Here is a 20,319-nt window from a genome sequence, read left to right as displayed (position 1 = left end):
TATATATATAAAAAAAAAACACTTTTGAACAATTTGTTGATAAAATTGTCTATATGGTATTTAAATGTGAGCTTGTCATCTATCCAAATACCAAGGTGTTAATATTCTGTAAGATTTTGCCACCATTAGCTCTATCTCCATAAACTGAGTTTTATGTGCGCCGAAAACAGGTTCAAGATCATTACGTGCGTTTTGGAGAAATTTACAGGAGTGCTGCGAGTTTTCCGCAGCTAGCTGAGCAGAGTCGACAATGCAATGTGCCATTAATGTTGTTATCCTGGTTATTTTCAACCATTTTTCTTCATTTGTCATCTTTTACAGGCAGACAAAGACTGTTGTTCAAGCACCACCCAGAGTATGAGAGCTTCTGCTGTGCTACATCAGATGTCTGCTGCGTCTTCATCACAGGTATACAGTACATTTCTTAATAAATCAGAGAGGTCAGTAATCAGCAACAGCAGCATTAACCACCATGAACTGAATGCAGGATTGATGGAGCTGGAGGTGACTTCTGGGAATCAAATATTTTTCCATAGAGAAATGTACCACTTGAAGCAGTTATGTATGCTTACTTCTTCACCAATCAGGTGTTTCTCAGCTGGGGTCTGCGTGACAGCAGAATATCTCAACTCTTATTTATCTTGACACAGAAAAATCTGAGTGTTTTCTGAGAGGACCCCTGAACAAATGCAACACTTTGACGTTGTGACACACGAGAAGTAACAAGATGGCATCGGGCGATGGCACATACGATACCATGGTATGATAAAACAAAGGGAAAGACAAGAGTTTGGCACTGTGGGGTAATACTGTCAGGGGTCTCTGTCATTCTCCTGGAGGCAGTGGTGTGTCCTCTTCATTGAGAGTGAAGAGACTGGTGCATTTTGGGAGAGTGTGGTCAGCGTTTGAGTTGCAGATGAGAAATTAGGCCTGTCATGTGGCACAAACTGCTTGTCTAAACAGTCCTCACACTAGTCAGGGGGCATAATGAGTTCCACTGAGGCCTCTGCCACGGCTGCACTGTGCTGTGCACTAATGTGACGGGGTAGCCTGAGGCGGCACATGTGCGTACCACGGGCTACTTGTTCGCTCGTCGCTTTGTGTGCCCTCACAGAAACGTTAGGGTTAATGGAGTGCCTGTGATTATATGTAATATTTAATGACTGTGGTATTGCACCCGCCCCCACCCCCCAATGCACACACAAACACCTTAAGAATTACTCGAGTATGATCATTAATCCAACATGTGCTCGTTCCGCATGGATGCACAGCAGGGACACCTTGGTGAATGGCAGCGCAGCTTGCTGCCCCCTACACCGGTCATTAACTCTTAATGACCTGTACACAGGCAAGTCATGCAGAATTTACCATGGATCTACTTCACTCTTCAAGTGTGTGTGTGTGTGTGTGTGTGTGTGTGTGCGCGCCTTTCCTGCACCTCTATCACTGTCATGACATTAGCATGATTCGTTAATCATCAGAAATATGCTTCTGCTGTCTCCATGTGCTGTCTAACTGGGTTTTCAGTGTTTAATGCATACAACTGGCATGCTTTGAAAGAACTTGTGTCACAAGGTTTAATTAAAATAATAACAATGCATTTGGGTTTTGGGGCTATAAAGGACAGAGTATGATTACCGTAAGTTCTCACATAAATGCCAGTATTCACATAATGGGTCTCCTACATTAGCCAGCATGAACAAATAAAGGGCAAGTAAAAAAAAAAAAAAACCACTGAGGAGGGTTTAGCAGTACTCTAATAGCTACCATGGTAAATTCAGCATAATGTACATTCCTAGAGCACTAATTCCATTTGTACAACAACAGTGTCATGGCATATTCACCAATTTGCTGCTTTTAGTTCCTCTTCTTAAACAGAAATACTGTTTTCGTTTATTAAATAGTTCCAACTGGGTCTGCCGTTTTAGCGAGTGTGTCTGATATCAGCACAACTTGAAACTAAGTGTACATGTTTCAAATTCAGATTCAGGAAGTGTGGAGGTATGTTGACTTTAACTTAACAGTGCATGAAAAACAAAATGGAAATGACTGGAAATAAAAAGTGAATGGTAACAGTGTTTCTGTTGCACAAGACAAACCCAGAGCAGTGAGCATCACACAGTGAGTGGTGTGGAAATGTACATTATCCTGAATTTATCAAGAACAGGTGTGATGGGAGAATTTTCTTTTCAGTTCCCAAGATTTATGAAGTCAGTTGCTTGTTTTACGTTTTGTGATAAAACCACTGAAGATGAGTCGGCAATCTGAATGTCAGTTACACAACAATATCTAAAGTTAGCTTACATGAGCCACCATACGCTGTGATACGTGGTCACACCACAGCAAGTGCTATCAGGCTGAAGCCGTATTGAACTGAGTGAGGATGCATTTTATGGCTCTAAATGTAACTTTTCATTCAAGTAAGAGGGTTGTGTTGCTTCTTCTTTCCAAAGTGACATAGTCTCACTTTAGTATAAAATATGATAAAATGTATCATTATGTATTTGAAATTTTATTTCATTATGCAAAAGCAAAATCTACTGAACTGCCATTTTGCACATCCTTGAGAAGAGATACTGTAGGTGTGCAGCGATGGAAAACCGTCAGAGCTCAGCTTTAATCCACATTCATAACTGCTGTCCCTGGTGAGAGTGACGGCATAAAGGCCACAGCTTTTTTGTCTGCGGCAGAAAACACTTTTCCCAAATGTAATAGCAAGAGACATGAAACAGTGGTGGGAAGCTTCATTCGACCGGGGCCTACTGAAGTCTTAACAACTCTTAGATGCATGCAGAGGTGGGAACACGAAAGACGGAAGCTCTAAAGAGTGTCAAACAGTGCACAAAGATGGACCAGAGGCGTTTGATTCCGCTGCTTTGTCGGCCGAAGCTCCGGCTGCTGCTGAATGAGCCAAAAAAGAACACTTAAGAGGTTGGTGATTTAGAATAAATAAACAGCTACAACTTTAGATCCATCTGTGTGGAAAATACCACTGGAGAAAATCTAAAGGCTCCTGGGATACTCCCACACGAGTGAAAATATCCCAGCCAAGCAAACGCTTTTGTCAGATTACTTTTCATCTTTTCTAAAGAGGTTATCTGTCATCAGCTAGCTTACTGCGTCCCCTGTTGAGACCCTGACAGCCCACTGAGATATCATAGATAAATGGCTCTGTGAGCGTGCCATGAGAATGGCCACTCTCTTTTTGAAAAGCTTTTTGGCATTTGACCTTTATCAGCTGAGTTTCATCACATATGCAACCTAAGACACAATACATTTGCTGTGGATATGGTGAGACTGGACTCTTGAGAGCTGTGCAGCTCTGCGGTGGAAGAAATGTGAATTATTTTTAGCAGATGTCTGCTAAAACTGCTGACAATAAACAAAAATCTGTAACAATAGATCCTTGCTGGCTCAGCCTCAAGAATGATTCATCACAACAACAACAAAAAAAAATGACCTACTTTTATATACAATTCTGGCGATTGCTATTTGTAAGGAAAAGGGATGACTGCTCTGTGTGTTTACTGGTGTGTAAAATACTAATATCACAACAGAGAGATAAATATTGTCTTTGAAAATATAATACACAGTCCAGCCTCAGCGGTTATGTTGTTTTATGTATCTGGACAAGTCCAATATACTGCTGTGTGCTGATGCAATTAGATGGAGTGTAGTGTAACCTCAAGGCAACCCCTCCGGTCAGACGGTGTTGTAACATTAATACAGTTTTCCAGGTTAGAACAAAATCCAGCTCGAATGGACCCACTGCAGTGGAGCTTCAAGTCCCTGCTTGTAGGCTAAAAAGCTTGTTGAAGCCACTTTATAAAAAGCACCTCTCAGTCCTCATTGTGCAGACAAGCAAATAAAAAAAAAATAAAATGCTGATCTGTGCTGTGGATGCAATTCCAATTTACATTCTTAAATAAGATGTTCGTTTCTGCTCTAGCACATGATATTTAACATGAGTACTTGAGCTGAATATTTATCTATCATGGACTTATTTTATACTTACTGTATTATCTTGTTGTAGTTGGTCCAAAACTTCAATATTCCTTACACAGGAATATAAAAGCCGTCAGGTGTGTGTGTGTGTGTGTGTGTGTGTGTGTGTGTTCAGTGACCTGTCACAGTCAAGAAAAAAAAACTAATGCACCTATCAGGCCCTGCATCTACTCTATAGAGATGGAATAAAGCATCAGTATGTGCCAATGGGGAACTTGCATATTCCTTTGTAGACAATTATATAACCCTAATTCATCTAGACGTAAACATTCAGATATAGAGGTCTTGTCTGGAGGAAAGAAAGAGAACACAGATGCTGTTTCACAACAGACCATGAGAACCACTGAACCCAGACTCCGCCTGTTGTGAACAGCAGTCCGTCAGTTGTTTTTCTCGCTCGTGCTGTTGGATTCTGAGCAGCTTAGCTGGTGCAGTTGGGGGTTAAGGGCATCTTAATGGTTGATGCTGAAGGAGACTGTTTACTTTTTCCACCTGATTACCCATCAAGCCAAGGGACGATAAACTCGAGTTAGTAAGAGCAGCTCAGATTCCTCCTTCATTCTGGCTGAAACCTACATACATTCTTACTGTAGCACCCAAAACAGGCAGCTGTAAGAACCTCTTAAAACAGAAGTAACCCTAAAAGTAGCTAACAAATATCCAATAGTTTGTTCTAATAGTGAGAAAATGTCTAGCAGAAATAAAGACAATATATATAAAGCTATATAGGTTTATACAGGTCTTAAACCAACTGTATATTTGCACATTGTTGTAAAAATACTTGCTTTAATATAAGAATCAGTACCTTGATAATCAGATTGAAGTAACATTTTGTTTTACTTCCTTTATTTAGTCTGACGCTGTGTTCATAATAGCCAATTTCCATTCCGGCGAGGTAGTTTATTTGTTTTGTTTAACACTAATGAATCATTAGTGAGTGACTAATCGGTCCCACAGATGTCAGTCGACACAAAAGCTGCAGCTAACTTAGGGTCTTTCAAGACAATCAAACAGTTGTGTCAGTGTGAGAATTGTTTTTCTGCAACAAACTGGATAATCTAATCACCATTTGTGCGGTTATCTTTCTGTTTTTAATGGATACATATCTGATGCAAGCTGGTCTGTCAAAAACAAATGACACATGTACGTGAGACACTCTGCTCATGTGTTCAACAGACAACGACACGTTCGACCGAAAGCTTGTGATTGGTCCAGGAGTTACTTAATACTCAACAGAGAGAGCAGTAATGTATGTCATAACCTGAGTATTCCCAGTGCACAAAAGCATTCATTATCAGTGGCATCCTCTCTTTCACGATAAAAAAAATGCTCCTGATCTTTTGTTATGTGAAAGCCGGCAAAGCAGAGGAAAATATTTTCTTTTACTTCTCAACATGAATTAAGCATTGAATTGACATTCTGCCAATGCAACAAGTAGATATTAGAATGACAAATTAGCTTGAAGAGCAAGAGTTCAAATGAATAATTTATCTGCACAAACACTGCATACGCAAGTCTCTGAGAAAGAACTTTAATTGCCTTAAATTGCTTTGCTTTAAAAAGAAATTGTCTATATAATAAAAGGCTGGATCACTGCTGCTTGCAGTTAATTAATAATATGCAAGTTGTCATGGGTGGACGATACAGCCACTATCATGGTGTATGTAATTTTATATCAGCACATATAGTAATAATTATGTGAATTCAATTAAGAAATGGTTTAAAATACCCATACTGTTCCACAACTCATCACATCTGATCATTTTCTTCTGTTATTTGAGACGTCGATACAAGCAAAAACAACTGCCTGACATGAAACAACACATGAGACTAACAACAATGAAACTTTCTCTCTTTTCAAATGGCGCCCAAATCACATGACCCTGCGAGGCAGTCGGATTACAACATTGCACTGTCCATCCCAGTGTGTAGCCAAGACACTAAAGCCACTTTCTGATATGAACTCTACAGAATCAGGTCTGGGCATTGTCCAGAGGTGCCCGTCCAAACATGGAGCACATTCATTGTGTCACTTACTGGAAATACTGCATTTGGTTTAGGAGCGGGGTGGTGTCTGGGTGGAGCGTGCATCATCCCTAATGATGACTGTTTTTACGTTTTATGAGTGGAAAGCAATATATGGACAAGCAGAAAAGAGTTTGAAGCAGCTTCACTGCCTGCAGGGTCATCAACTGTGTAGCGTGTACATACGCTGTGAATGGGTAAATATGCCTTGAAGGATAGCTCCAGCGGTGGACACAGTTAAACGCTGCATAATGTATATACTGTCGTACCGCACAACCCTGGTAGTTGTGAATGTGAACTTAAGTGATGGCTGGGTTTAATGTAAGGCCACATGGAAAGTAGGTCATACAACAGAAGAAAGTAAGCAAGGTGCAGGGTCATGACCCAGTAGATGTTCATGACATCTACATGGAGAAAATGTTTTTCTAGTTGTGCCGGAGATGCTTTCCCTCACAGTAATGTAATTCACACGTTAGTAAATGTACAGCCTTCCAATGTGGCCAGCTGTAATCATTATTACATTATTTATATTTAAGCTATTTTAGCTCTTTCTACAATGCAATGTAATTCTATAGCCAAATGCATGATCATTTTTGTTTGTCGCAGTTTAGATAATTTGCCATACTAGTAGCAGGGCTCTAGAAATGGCAATCTCAGTCTGTCGGTCAATCCACCACTCGGACTGACCGACCAGGTTTGATGGATTGCCATAAAAGTTTGTCAAACAGTCGTTGCCAGGTTGGCAGATTGGTTGCCAGATGGAAATCCTAATGACTTTGGTGAGTTTTCCTGTTGCACAAGCAGCAGGTTGACTGGATGGACTGTCATGAAATTTACTACACACATCTTATGATTCCCATCAGCCTCAGCTGTACTTTTTGTTTAACTGAGATGACGAACATGGTAAGCATTATACCTGCTTAACATCAGCATGTCGACCTTAGCATTCAGCTTGAAGCGGTCTTCGTTGTGTTTTTCCATGCCACTGAGTTAATTTAAACACAAGATACTTGTGCTCAAAAAGAGGATTCATTCTCAGTGAAGAACCTTGGAGCTCTAATCTGCCTCTATACCTGCCAAAGAGCAGTGATTCCTAACACGTCTCTGGGGGTCATCAGGTGGAAACCTCCCTTCAACAGTGTTTCGCCTACTTAGTCCCACTACACCTCCAGGAGGTTAGGCAGTGAACTCCGGCGTCCCAGAGTCACCCCCCCTAGTGCCAGTTCACACTGCTCCTACACAATCCAAACAGCACCGCCACGTTCAACTGACCCAGAGATGCTCCAGGTAGTGGCCAGTACCGATGCTACCATTTAACTATTGCTAATGCTACTGCTAACCGCTAGGAAGAACAGAAGAAGACAATACAGTTCTGATGCTACCATTTAGCTAATGTTATGTGCTAACCGCTACCTGCTAAGAGGAACAGAAGAAGACAATAAAGCTAGATTCACCTATACTGTTAATGTTAACTGCTAGCTGCCAATGCTAACTGCTAAGATACTATCATACTACCACCGCTTTAGCTATTGTTAGCTGCTACAATGCTACCACAGGCCTAGATGCCACATGTAACTGCCGATTGCCACACTACCATCATCTACCCCTGCCTCTCACCAACTGCACCAAGAAAAAGCGGGGTGGGAATACAAACCCTGGTTCGGGTAGGGGATAGAAAATAAAGAGGTAGAGTCAAAAGATGAAAGTAGGGATTGGATACAGACCCTTGTTCGGGTAGGGGGTGGAAAATTTAGAAGGTGCTGAAGGTGGAGGCCTAAACCACAGACTAGATTTAACAGCCTCTTCTAACATTTCCTTCAAGAAGCAGCAAACCCTACCATTTCCTTCAAAAAGCAAACAGAGCAGGAAAACAAACCCTAACATTTCCTTCAAGAAGCAGACAAAACAGGAAAACAACCAAAAAGATCAAAAAACAAGCCGACTCTGTGTCTTACCACGCAAACTCACCTGAACAGGCCGCATGGTCCCAAAGAGAGACTCTAGCTGGCCACACCCCCACCTTATCTAAACTTCCTGGTTCTCTTCCTATTGGCAGAACGAGAAGATGGGGCGGGGAAAGCAGAGCAGAGGAGAGGTGTCTTGTTCAGACTTTAACCTCTTCTCTTGCCGGGTTAGGCATGCATGTCCTCTGCCTGCCCCCCCACTGTCCCTATTTCACCCCCCAACTACTATTATTTCTCCTGATCCATATCCACTGACTAGACCTAGCAGCCTCATCTGACATCTCCCTCACTGTCTTTCTTAAATTTTGCCCATGCACTCCCAGCTCCCTCAACAGTGAAACAGCTGACCCTGCAACAAAACCTCTACACCCCACTTCAACCGGACAGACCCTGGTCTTCCATCCCCTCTGCTCAGATTCTGTCTTTAAATCTGCATACTTAGTCTTCTTCCTTTCATAAGCTGCCTCCACTGAATTTTCCCAAGGGACTGTTAACTCAATAAAATACACAGTCTTTTTACTCATGGACCATAAGACAATGTCTGGCCTCAGATTACTATAAACTATTTCCTGGGGCACAACTAGCTGTCCTCCCAAATCGACCTGCATTTGCCAATCATCAGCCCCTACCAGGCAGCCACCTCCCTGCTTTCTCCCTGACTTAGCAGCTCTATTTTTCTCCCCCTCTCGAACAAACTGCACATCTAACCTCTCCTTTCTAGAACTTCCAGAATTCACCTGCTTCCTTCTCTCCTCAATGCCTGCGGCTAAGCTTCTCAGCACCTGATTATGCCGCCATGTATACCGGCCTTGTGATAAGCTAATTCTACAACCTGACAAAATGTGCTTTAAACTTGCTGTACCTGAGCAGAGTGGGCACGATTGATCGCCCTGTACCCAGAGACTTAGGTTCTGCGGGGTTGGCAACACATCGTATGTCGCCCCTATCAGAAATTTAATACGGCCTTCCGTATTAAATTTCTGATAGAAATAGTAACTGTGAAGGCATTATACCGTTTAGTCTACTTTTCACGCTTAAAGTGCCTCATACTGTCGAACAATAACTTAACATTTCACTGCCCTGGCTGGTAGCTTCTGCAGGGTCTCACTCTGTTCCTCTCTAACCAGAGAAACCAAGGTCTTATAGATAAAGCATGTGCAGTTCGAGGGGATCACTGGAGGGATGCCCAAATCTAAAAGGTTTTGGGTACTGGAGTTAAACCTTAGTTGGCAAGGAAAGAGTCAAGACGTACGTAAGTAAGACATAAGCTAATGTTTAGATTTAAGTATCCAATGGAGTCTTAAACATCGCAATCATTGGTATAGAATGGCTATATTTGGGAGTCGTACAATTGATAGGTGTTAGAAACATGTGACACTGGGGTATTTATACACCCTGTTGAAGAGGACATCTTTGGGAACTGGTGTGTTTAAGTATCACTTCAGTTTGGTTCAGTTATCCACATGTTTTGGTTGGTTTAAGATACAGAAATGCTGTAGCTGTAACCGGTTTGCTTACACACTATGGTGTGGACTGTGTTTCCTCTAGCCTGTATAAAAAAAACAGCAAAAAACACACTAGCTTGTATTCTGAGCCCAGCTCACGTCATGATGCTTCTGGAGTTGAGACAAACAGGCATTCTGGTATTAATAAGCATGACTGACCTGCGAAGTTTAGACGGCGGATGTGCTTGAGCAGATGAGTGCCATTGATGGGATCCATTTTAGCACAGAGGCCCACCTTCCCCGGGCAGAGCTCCTGGTGCATGTTGTGCAGGGCATGAGCCATTGCATAGACTGCATCAATGACGAACTGCACCTTTCCTTCCTGCTCGTAGTTGGAGTCCTTTCCTATCCGCTCCTGATCTGTAAAACACACACACAGATGCAAATCAGACACATTACATGCATACTGTAAATGTTTGGCTTTGTAGATTGGTTACATGTATCCAAATCATGGAAAATGCATCATCTGTGGTCATCATGCTGCTTGATAACCACGTCAAGTGCCAGGTTGGCTCACACAATTGCATCCATGTAGTGAAACAATTGTGAGACTGACTGAAAAGGATTTCTACGAATGAGTCCAGCTTAATTAATTACCTACTTGTAAGTTTGCCCTTGACCCTCGTTTAAAGTACGCTGATGATGAAGCAGCATATTTAGCTGCTTCTTTCAAACAACCAACAGTCATAATAGTGCCAAAAAGATTTTGAAAAGCTCCGTCTTGAAACTCAATCAGAGAATAACTTGAAGGTACTACTTGTGTTCGCCAGCAGCCACAAAAACTTTCTTTTCAACACTCCTGAACTCATGTCACACCCCCACTTTGGAGAGCAGCTCAGGTTGGACAGGACAATTCTGTGCAAACCACTTGGAATGAGCAGAACCTTTTAAATGGAGGGTGTGGCATCAGTCCAAACGGCACAGTGGAAATTGCACTGCTCCACAGTGAGTCTTATTCTTTCGACGCTGAACGGGTCTTGCCTCTTGCAATTAGCTAGAAGGTAAATATCTGGATCGCTGCGGAGGAGCAAATCAATTCCAATATCTGGAGTGCAAGGTTTTCTCCTCCGGGAAATCTCATCAGTCAAAAACAAAAACTCTTTCTTGTCTCTCCTGCAGGAATACGAGGATTTCCCGCAGTGATTTTGTGCACATTAGGTCGAGGACACACGAGCCTACGCCATTCACTCTTTCCTACATTGTCATTTTCCATGAGCAACTTTAAAAAAAACTGGCACATGTTCCAATGTGATCGAATCCCTGAATCCTGACCTGCTTGACTGAGTGTCCAACTGTGTATTAAGTCTTTATTGCCTGGATGTATTTAGAGGCCAATACAGTGAGGAACCAGAGAAGCAGGAAATAGAGACATCCATTCACAGGAAGGGGATAATCCGCTCATAGGCTCAATGTAATAACTTGTGATAGGAGTTTATTAATCCTGGCCCAGGTTGTTCCACACGTTTTTGTAATTGTTAATTGCTACGAGGAGGAGATACAACATGCAAATCCTGACTTCTCCTTTCTCCTCACGAGCCTCAAATCTTAATGCTGTCTCAGTGTAACTCTGCTGTATGCGGAAAAGAGATTATAAAAAGCAGGTGTGTTCAATTTAGATTAACAACAGACTAATTACCAGGGATGAGCTAATGATAGAGTTGCATATATTCATATACCTGCCGAATGGAATTCAATTAAGCTTAGCAGGTTAATATGCACACGGTGGAGGATCGGCTCATGAAATTTCTGAAATAATGACTATACTGTTGGTTGCAAAAATAGAGGCTAACATTTTTTCAGGAATTGTGGGTCATCGTCTTCTTGTGTGATTCCTGTGGGATGGGAGTCATTTTCACTATTCATCACATGAATAACTGGGATGAGACGGAGAAAAAGTTAACTGGAGCAGGCGGGACGGGAATCATAATAGCAATAAATCTATTTTAATATGTATATAAATACGCAGTTCTAATATGAATCACTGCTGTTTTCTGTCTGTATTTCAGTTGTTCAGTTGTTCTGTTGTGATTTTGTTTTTTGTTTTTTTTTTTATTATTCTCTTCTGTCTTCTCTGGCTGGTTGGTGATTGGTTGCAGCCACCTGACCAATCCTTCTCTGTCATGGGATTGGGAGTTTTTTGTGGGAGTGGGATCAGACAGGAGAGAATTCTTGTGCCAAATTCTGTGTACAGCTGTTTAACTGAGTAGCTCCCCACCATGTGGATTAAGCAAACTGTGGTAAAAATAGCATACAGGGTAGAAAAAAACCCACAAACGTTTTGCAAAAACATTCTTAAAAACAAAATAAATGGGTGCAAGGTTTTTATGAGGTTTAAGTTTCACAGTTAGGAAGATGTGTTGTCCTTACTCAGAGGTTGTTAATCCTGGAGGTCTTTGTAAATAATGATTTTCCTCCCCTAACAAAGCAACTTTATAATTTATACTATGAAAGGTTTCGACGACATGAGCTTTTTAAGTATTGAAATCCCCCAAAAAGCAGAAGCAAACACCCGTTTAGCTTTGATGCAATATCTACTTCAGTCATACTATCACTGATAGTGTCCAAATATTGAATGAAGCAGGCGAATATCAGGACTCAGCTATTGTAGATGCATTTTCAACCCTGTTAATTATCATAATAACACTTATTCATAACCTCACCTGTGGTGCCATGTTGAGTGATTTAATTCATTATTATCATATATTGAGTGCTTCTGTAGAAATACAGTCACATTTTCTGGCCCAGAACTTTTCACAAATAATTAAATGTGCATATATATGAAGGTTTAAACACATACAGAATGAGGTTTTCAATGCTTTTTCTGGGGGACAAAAAAACAACAAAGGGTCCCAAATGTTGAATGACTGATACAACTATGAGTGTGCTTTACCAAAAAATAGGAATTGTATGTACTATATGTGGTCATCTTGCTTATCACCTTCTGTTAATGTGTTGAACATGCAGATACTGGTGAGCGAAAAGTCATTTATCATGCAACGTCTGTCTTCTTAAGGTTCAAGCAATTTTCAATTGCCACTTCAATCTGAAAGAGTTCTAACCCCCAAATGAGCAAAGGTCTCCCTATGTTAGCCAGCTTTCATTTACTGCATCTCCAGCTCCTCGCTGCAGACCAGAGGTGTTTTTAATGTCCCCGATTATCTCATGAGCTTTTGAAATGCATGAATTATTGTTGGAGGTTACGGCTCAGTAATTAAGGGCCACAGGGCCTTGATTGGACAGAGATTGTCACAGTTTGGCCGACATGCTTATGCCATGGGGAATCCTGCGAGCCAGAATGGGTGTGAGAGTGATATTTCTCTTGCAGGCTTGGCAGGCCACCCACACTATCTTTGTATTGTCTCTTCTCCGTAAGACCATTTCCCTTTTTCCCCTCAGTCTCTCTCTCTCGCTCCCTCCTCGTTGGCATTTTGGCTCTTTCACACACATTTTCCAGGCTGGCGTTTTGCTTGCAGAGAAATCCATTCAGATTAGTTAAAGCAGAATCAAAGTGTGGGTGTTTTCCACTCTGAGGTGTCACACAAGACATTTTGTGATGTGTGTGGGCTCAGACCTCTGACCATTTTTTTCAGCTAGCGACTGGCCACAGGCCATCCAGGCTTTTTTCTGCCAAAGCAGTTGGGCTGCCCCTTAAATTATTGTGACACTGATGCTATATGTGCTACTGTTCTTTTTCATAATTTGATTCATCTTAAAATTTGACTTTATATCAGATTTTATAGCTAAAGCTGTTATTTGCGTCCCTTCAGGGCTGGAACGAACAATTATTTTCATGACTGATTAATCTGTGAAATATGTTTTTGATTAAATGGGTATTCTTTTAGACTATAAAATCCTAAAATTGCGAAACGTGGATCACAATTTCCTAGAGGCCTATTTGATGTCTTTAAATTACTAGCTTTTTCTGACCAAATCCCAAAGATTTTGAATTTATAAGGATTCAAAAGAGGGAATATCTGGAATCAGCTTTTTTTTTTTTTTTTTTAATCAAAGCTGACGGTGACTAACTGATTAATTGGTTAGACTTCTTCTTCCAGGCAAAAAGACCATTTTCATATCAAAACTGTGATTTGAAAGAGTGCAGTATATATATTGTCAGAGCCATGATTTTAATCATAAATTACAGTATTTATGTCCTAACAAGTGGCTGATTTAGTCGGCTGTAACATTAATCGTGTGAGCTGGCCAAACTACAAAATAAAAACTCTTCACAGTTGTCTGGTTTATGATCTCCATATGCTGCTGTCTGGACTATTTCCCCAGTAATTAATGACACATCACTCTGTATTGTTTTGATGTCTAGAGAGAAAAAATGAAAATTAAGTGGGCCTTGTCGCTGTTCAAAGTGAGCTTTTCTCTACATCTAAAGGATCTGGGTAGTTCTATCACATTAGACAGCAGTTAGCTGTAGAGTTGAATGAATGCCCAACAGGAGTGAGGGCCAAAAATGATTCCTTTCTTCTGATATTTTCGTGCATTCCATACCTTCCCGGTCTGCACCGGTACACACTGCCTTCAGGAAATAGTCATATGCAGGCATTGCTATTCCTGCTGCCTGCAGACTTTGTATAGACTCGTTGCTGCAGTTTGGTTGATAGTTAGATGTTAGATGTAGTTTTATGCATAATTAAGTGTGATTATGGTGTAAACTAAGTATAAACTTATCTTGTTTATTACTATGTAGATGACCAACACCAGGCCTTGAATTTAATTTATAGAAAATATCACAATTTAATCATCATAAATGGTATATCCCATATAACATACCAATGGCATAACATCAGAAATAAGAGATATTTTGTCCTATTCTATGTTGTATTTATTTTCACAATACAAAAGAAAATCCCCCTGTAACAAACTGGCAACAACCCTCCAACCCAGTGCATGCTGGGAGAGGCTCCAGCCCCCTGCAACCCTCACCAGGATAAGCTGTTTAAAAAATAGATGCTTTGATGAAAGAGCAATGCTTTATCTGCATTGCTGTGTTTCCTGCTGCTCCCCCACATCATGAATACGCAGGAGAAATAAAGAGCCTGAGATGGCTTCCTGGTCTACCTTTCCTCTTCTTTCCTCATTAATCAATATCAGTTTTACATCTCCTTCATTCGCAGATAAAAGACGAGTCTCACTTTTCTCCCAGTCACTCATGCCCTCCTTATCCTTTGATCACACTGAGGAGTCTAACCCTCTCAGGACAGTGATAATTCTGCAGTACGAGCTTCTCTCACAGCTGCCTCAGAGACACAGCAAAGCTCTCCACCAGTGGAGAGCCACCGAGAGTGTCACACTTTAACCTCAAACAAATTCTGCAAGATTCTGTCTCCCCGTGAAGCAGAGCTGAACACTAAGATGCCTGTAATGGGAAAGGCGAGCTGCTGCATTATACAGGTGCCTACTGCATTCACTCCCACTACAGTGAGAGGCTTTACCGTGTTGACGTGGGTGTTTCTCCACCAAGGGACTCTGAAAGAGTAAGATTTGTGAACTGCATGAACATTTACAGGACAAAACAGTTTAAGTATGTAAAAGGGTATTTATGTTTGATTTGACGTCTTACAGTATGGGACGACTTGGCAGCTCATCTTACTTATTTACAAGCAAGCCCCGGTGTGATTGTATCTCTTTCAGAAAGCTTTGTAATCCAGCCTTGAACTGCAGTGTCTTTTTGGAGACTTTGTGAAATAAATCCATAATGAGACATCAAACACTGAATGTCTCCTGTGTTTATTCATCCCTCTTTCTGCAGTTACTAGTTAGTCAAGCATTTGCTCGCTGCCCGCTGCCAATCCCATGATGTCTTAACTTGAGTCTGTTGGCCAATCATGTGTCACCAATTAGTAATTTAGACTATGTTGTGACGTCTTGCATCAGCCTTCAGGGGTCACAAATCGGTCCGATACTGACCCAGATATCTGAATCATTAACACTGATATCAGGTATCAGAACTGAAAAGAGGTGCATCACTGCATCCCCAGTCATGCAGAACATGGGCCCAATGAAGGGGAGTTGGTTAGGTTAGCCTGCTGCTAAATGCTATCGCGGAGAAGCATGGAGGAGTCGATTAATGTCAACCTGCTAGCATGAGCTGTATGGGCACGTTGCCATGTAATTATGCTCGCAATTAAAATCTAACTGCAACTGTTTATGTTTTTGTCTGTTGTCTTCCAGTATATTCAAAGGAACGTTGTCCGTAGACATCACAAGTTATCACTCACAAAAGAACTTCCCCATTGTTTCACAGACTGCCCCTCCCCCTCCTGCACTTATGTGACGAGCAGCCGAAAGTTTTTTTCTTCAAAAGTCCTTGAACATAAAGACACTCAATGATAAATAAACAGATCACATGCCACAAGCACTCCTGTCACCAGCCAGAAAAAAAGGAAGACATTTAAAAAACTGCAGGGACGATGGTAACGAGCTCAACCCTGCGGCATCATGTGGTCATGTGGTGTCGTGTCATCACAGCCCCGTCAGTGAGCCACGCTGTTCCACTGAGTGACATGCTCCTTAAACCGTGGCCCCGTGGTTTATTTTGAGTTAATCACAAATCCACCTGCCTGACGTTGTTAAAGTGGGACTCCATCGATTTTACACATCAAAGTGTTTCTACATAATTGGGGAGTGCGGCTGCATATTTGGAGAAGTTGTATAAAGCCCTGTGTGGCTTCAGAGGGACCAGACCTCCTCTCCGCTATTAATTGCTGCTTGAGGCTAGCGGCTCCGGGCTACATTAGCAGCTCCGAGCAAAACACACCCGATCCTGCAAACAATCTGTCACATTGTTTGTTTGGGCCTTTTCATAGGATTTGTGGACAATAAGAAAAAAAGACAATATCGCCAGCCTTACCCCTTCAAACCTTAGGTGGGATGTCTCGAAACACCATTTAATCTGCAGTTAAATGTCTGTTTCCTGTGTCTTACTTATATTTTGAGATTTGAGGTGTTTTTTATCATTCATTCATCTTAACTTGATATTTTCCACTTCACTTTTCTTATCAACTAATATAGATACTTGTAAATACCCCAGTAACCTTCTGAATTATGACTCCAGGGACTGGATTCATACAACTCCCTTTAGATTCAAGACCAAAGGCTCATCTATGCACAAAAATGGAAATATACATACGCCGTCTCTGTGTTTCAATTTAAACCGCTGCATGCACACCGTTCCATATTTTACGCCTCAGTTAGTGTGAATATGTAAGCACATGGTACGAGTGTCATTGAGGGCGCTGATCAGACTGTGCACCCTGAGCCGTCACTGGAGCTCCCACGGAGCTCGCAGGTGTTCTCGCCAGCATTCCCGCTGGCAGGTAACCAGGGGTCACTCCTACCAATCTTCAGACTATCTCATCCATCAGTCTTATCTCAGCCACCTGAGTGCTACCCTACATATAACCCCCTGTTTTCTCTCTTGTTCTTCGTGTTGGCACTGACTGCCTGTGAAGACGATGCCAGCTGTTGGTTTTACAGCCCACCTCACGAGTAAAAGTTGCAGTTTGTCTCTCGAGCATTTAGTGAGTCTGTACTGCTTCAGCTGTGCTGTTTTAGTTTATTGTTTTGCCAAGACCTTCCTTTGTTAAATCCCGATTCTATAAATAAATAAGCGTCACGATTCTCCTGAGTTTTGAGCCTCTGCGCTGGGGTCTTTATCTCTTATCGCTGGACGTCATTGCAGACTTCACTACATCAAATATATGAGTGTGATGATCACTCCCAAACTTGGATGGCAACGTACCCATTAAATATTTCAAAATCACTGTGTTTTGTTTGGCACTTGCAACATTGTCCTAGCACAATTTGAGTTGTTAAGCAAGGTGGGCAAAATAGTTATAGTGTTCTTCACAGTGTAAGCAGTTTTACTATATATAGCCATATAAATATATGGTGATATATTTAATTGTCCAGGAACTTAATTGACAAATATTTTACAGACAAAAATAATTAAATGGGAATGTCTGCTTGTGGCTTATCCAGTGAATTAACTACCTGACAGATCAAGGCTTTTCATCACACTAATATGCTGTAAATCCAATATTACCATAGAGCAGTCCTGTGTACTGATTGGTCTCTTACAAGCAGAGATTAAATGGACAGCTACCCATGGTATAAATGGTACAGCAAACTCGCTGACAGTTGACACATTTCTGTCAGAGCATATGCACATCTTATCACTCACCCATAATGCACAGCCATTACTGGTGCACACACAGCATTGTTGTCCACTCAGCTGCTACTTCAAAGGGTACACGTAGCTAAAACAACTGCACTGCAATACACTATAGCAGGCCTGCATTTAATCCTGCCTCCATGAAGAAGTCCTCTTTCATGTTTTCTTCTTGGCCGCAGTGCTGCCGTATGTGAAACTCAGCTCGCATGTGTGGAGGTAGCGTTGGCACACTGTCGGGACATGTTCGTGTTTAGAAATACCAGTGTCTGGAGCGGATGAAGATTGTGCACACACGCATCTGGCTGCAGGGCAGTGTGGTGGCTCAGTTAGCACTGTCACCTCACAGCAAGAAGGTCGTTAGTTTGATTCTCTGGAGTGTGGGGGTTTCTGCCTAAAGACAAATTACGCAGACGTTCAAGAGACTCAAAATTGCCCTTAAGTATGAGCGTGAGAGCGAGTGATTTTCTGACTTCATGTCCGGTAATGATGCTCTGATCCATCTGGGGTGCTGCGATCTGCTTTTCCCTCCTACATACACCGCAACCCGTCAACTATGTTTTGTAACATAACGTAATATTGTTTTCTCTCTATCTTTATTTGTTGCATTATAGTAAGCTGTCATTTCACACTTGTGTGTGTAGGGTTCGATGACATTTAATTTCTGATGTACTCGAAGGCATGATCCTGCCGTATTCGAAAAATAAATCGAATCTGAAATGGAGTTTTCTCTTTGTAAATGTACATTTTAAACGTGATAATGCCAATTTTTGCATTGGAATTACTGGCTCTAGGTTTCAGATTGTGGTACGAGCGAAGTCCTCAGCTGTCCTTATCATTTTGGGAGAGCAAACATGAGCAGCCGAAGATAAAAAGTGTGGTTCCTTAAATTGAATCACAGGGAAAAGATAGAGGTCTGTGATTCCAGCAGATGCTGCTGTAAGTGTCTAGTTCGCAGGCTTAAAATGCTGTTGTCCAAGGCTCCGTCTATCATTGGATGAAGTTCAAAGGAGATTAACTAAGCTAAATAACTGATTCATGTCTCTGGTTTAAGTTTTCTCTGTTTTCTTAAATTATCCAGGAGGAGTAGAAGTGATTAATTAAATACAATTATGTTCAATCAGGTGAAGTCTACAGCTCTTCTTGTTGAATGGTACCTAATGTCAAAATGTCATAAATGTATTAAGTACAAATGCAGCACTGCAACCATTGGTTGATTAATCGATCAAAATTACATGAATCACCAACTTTTTTGATAATCAATGAAGTCAGTTCAGTCAGTTTTCAGCAAAACTGTCAAACACTTTCTCTGCAGTTTTTCTGTCATTTATGATCTTAAATGAAAAGGCTTTTGGTTTTAGACTGCTGGCTGAAATGGTGAGGTGAGGTGAGAAATAGTGTTAGTGTATATCATTGATGTTACTGCTCGCTGATTATTTTTCTAGGTATGGAATGTAAGCTCAGATTTTTGAGCTAGTTTTTTGTGAGTGACATCCAAAAATCTTTCAGCAAGCACCAGAGGCCCACTTTATATGCAAAAAGAACGAAGTACAAAATGTACTCGTGCTAACAGACACTGATCACAGGATGAGCTGTTCACACAGGCCGCCCTGCTAGCTTCAAGCTGATCGTCTTAAATGTCTTCAGCTGTAAGTACTGTACAGTTACACTAAACTTAAAAGGATTTTTTTGGGCAGACAGCAAAGCAATAAATATACACAATGTATATAATTATGCCACTAATGTAATAAGCATGTGTCTCATTGTCCTGTTCATTTGAAGCATCCTATACACTGATGCCGAATTTTATAGATTTCTGTACAGTAATTAAACTAAAAACATGATTAAGATAAGTGAGACGTCTGTGAGGAAACCACAGACAACTCGAGTTTAACCCTCATCTTTTACAGTATGTTGTACTGTTTAATTGATGTTTCAATCTCAAAATGTGCAGGGTTTTTCTGCCTCAAGACAAATTGTGCTATCCACAGCTGTATAACGTATGGCACTGAGCCTGAAGCTTTCACCATAGCCATTTCACCAAAGCCATTCACTTGTTATAGCCATGTGGTAAACACGCTAGACTCAGCAGAAATCTAGTGCAGCACTGACATGAGCTGTGAGATTAACTGTGATATTGAATATTGAATGCATAGCTGTTCCACTTTTTATAGGTGAGCGATGCTGTCGAAACACTTTCACTATGAGCCAAATGTGTCGCCTTCCCCGAGACATCAAAAGAGCTCAAGTCGGTTAAAAGTTTGAACAAAAGCAACATTACATAGCTTTTTCCCCACCACGAGAATATCTTACTTGTGCACTTTTTGAGGCCGGACCCTTTCTTCACGGCGTGACGGCTGAGTTTGCAGTTGAAGTTGTTCTCCCAGAACTCAGCAAACCAGATATTCCTTCTGTTGTTTTCCAGCGTTCGGCTGATGAAGTAACGATCAAACCCTAGACAGATCAATGGGTTCATTGTCATTGACACAGTCCATGTGAGTGTAAACAACAGTGCTGGTGCAGTCTGGGAGCCGGAGCTCTGATGTGTCCTACAGTCTAATTGACTGAATATTCCACGTGTTCATTTGTTGCATTGCTTTTGTTTTTGTTTTTTTAGTTTTTAGTCCTTTGATGA

At 41.3% G+C, this 20,319-nt stretch overlaps 1 protein-coding gene across 1 annotated transcript in view; it reads right to left on the bottom strand.

Annotated features, from left to right (window-relative positions):
- The window catches only part of LOC121612311 (metabotropic glutamate receptor 4-like), a gene marked incomplete at its 5' end in the record, with an annotated part of 123,906 nt that overhangs the window by 19,642 nt on the left and 83,945 nt on the right, over nt 1–20,319 (bottom strand). Inside the window, 2 exons of the mRNA XM_041945117.1 lie at nt 9,659–9,859; nt 19,998–20,138. Of these exons, the coding sequence (XP_041801051.1) occupies nt 9,659–9,859; nt 19,998–20,138 (342 nt within the window). The remainder of the gene's footprint in view (nt 1–9,658; nt 9,860–19,997; nt 20,139–20,319) is intronic.

This window comes from Chelmon rostratus, chromosome 2 (genome assembly GCF_017976325.1).
Source record: "Chelmon rostratus isolate fCheRos1 chromosome 2, fCheRos1.pri, whole genome shotgun sequence".
Lineage (NCBI taxonomy): Eukaryota > Metazoa > Chordata > Actinopteri > Chaetodontiformes > Chaetodontidae > Chelmon > Chelmon rostratus.
This window is presented reverse-complemented; position numbering and strand designations above follow the sequence as displayed.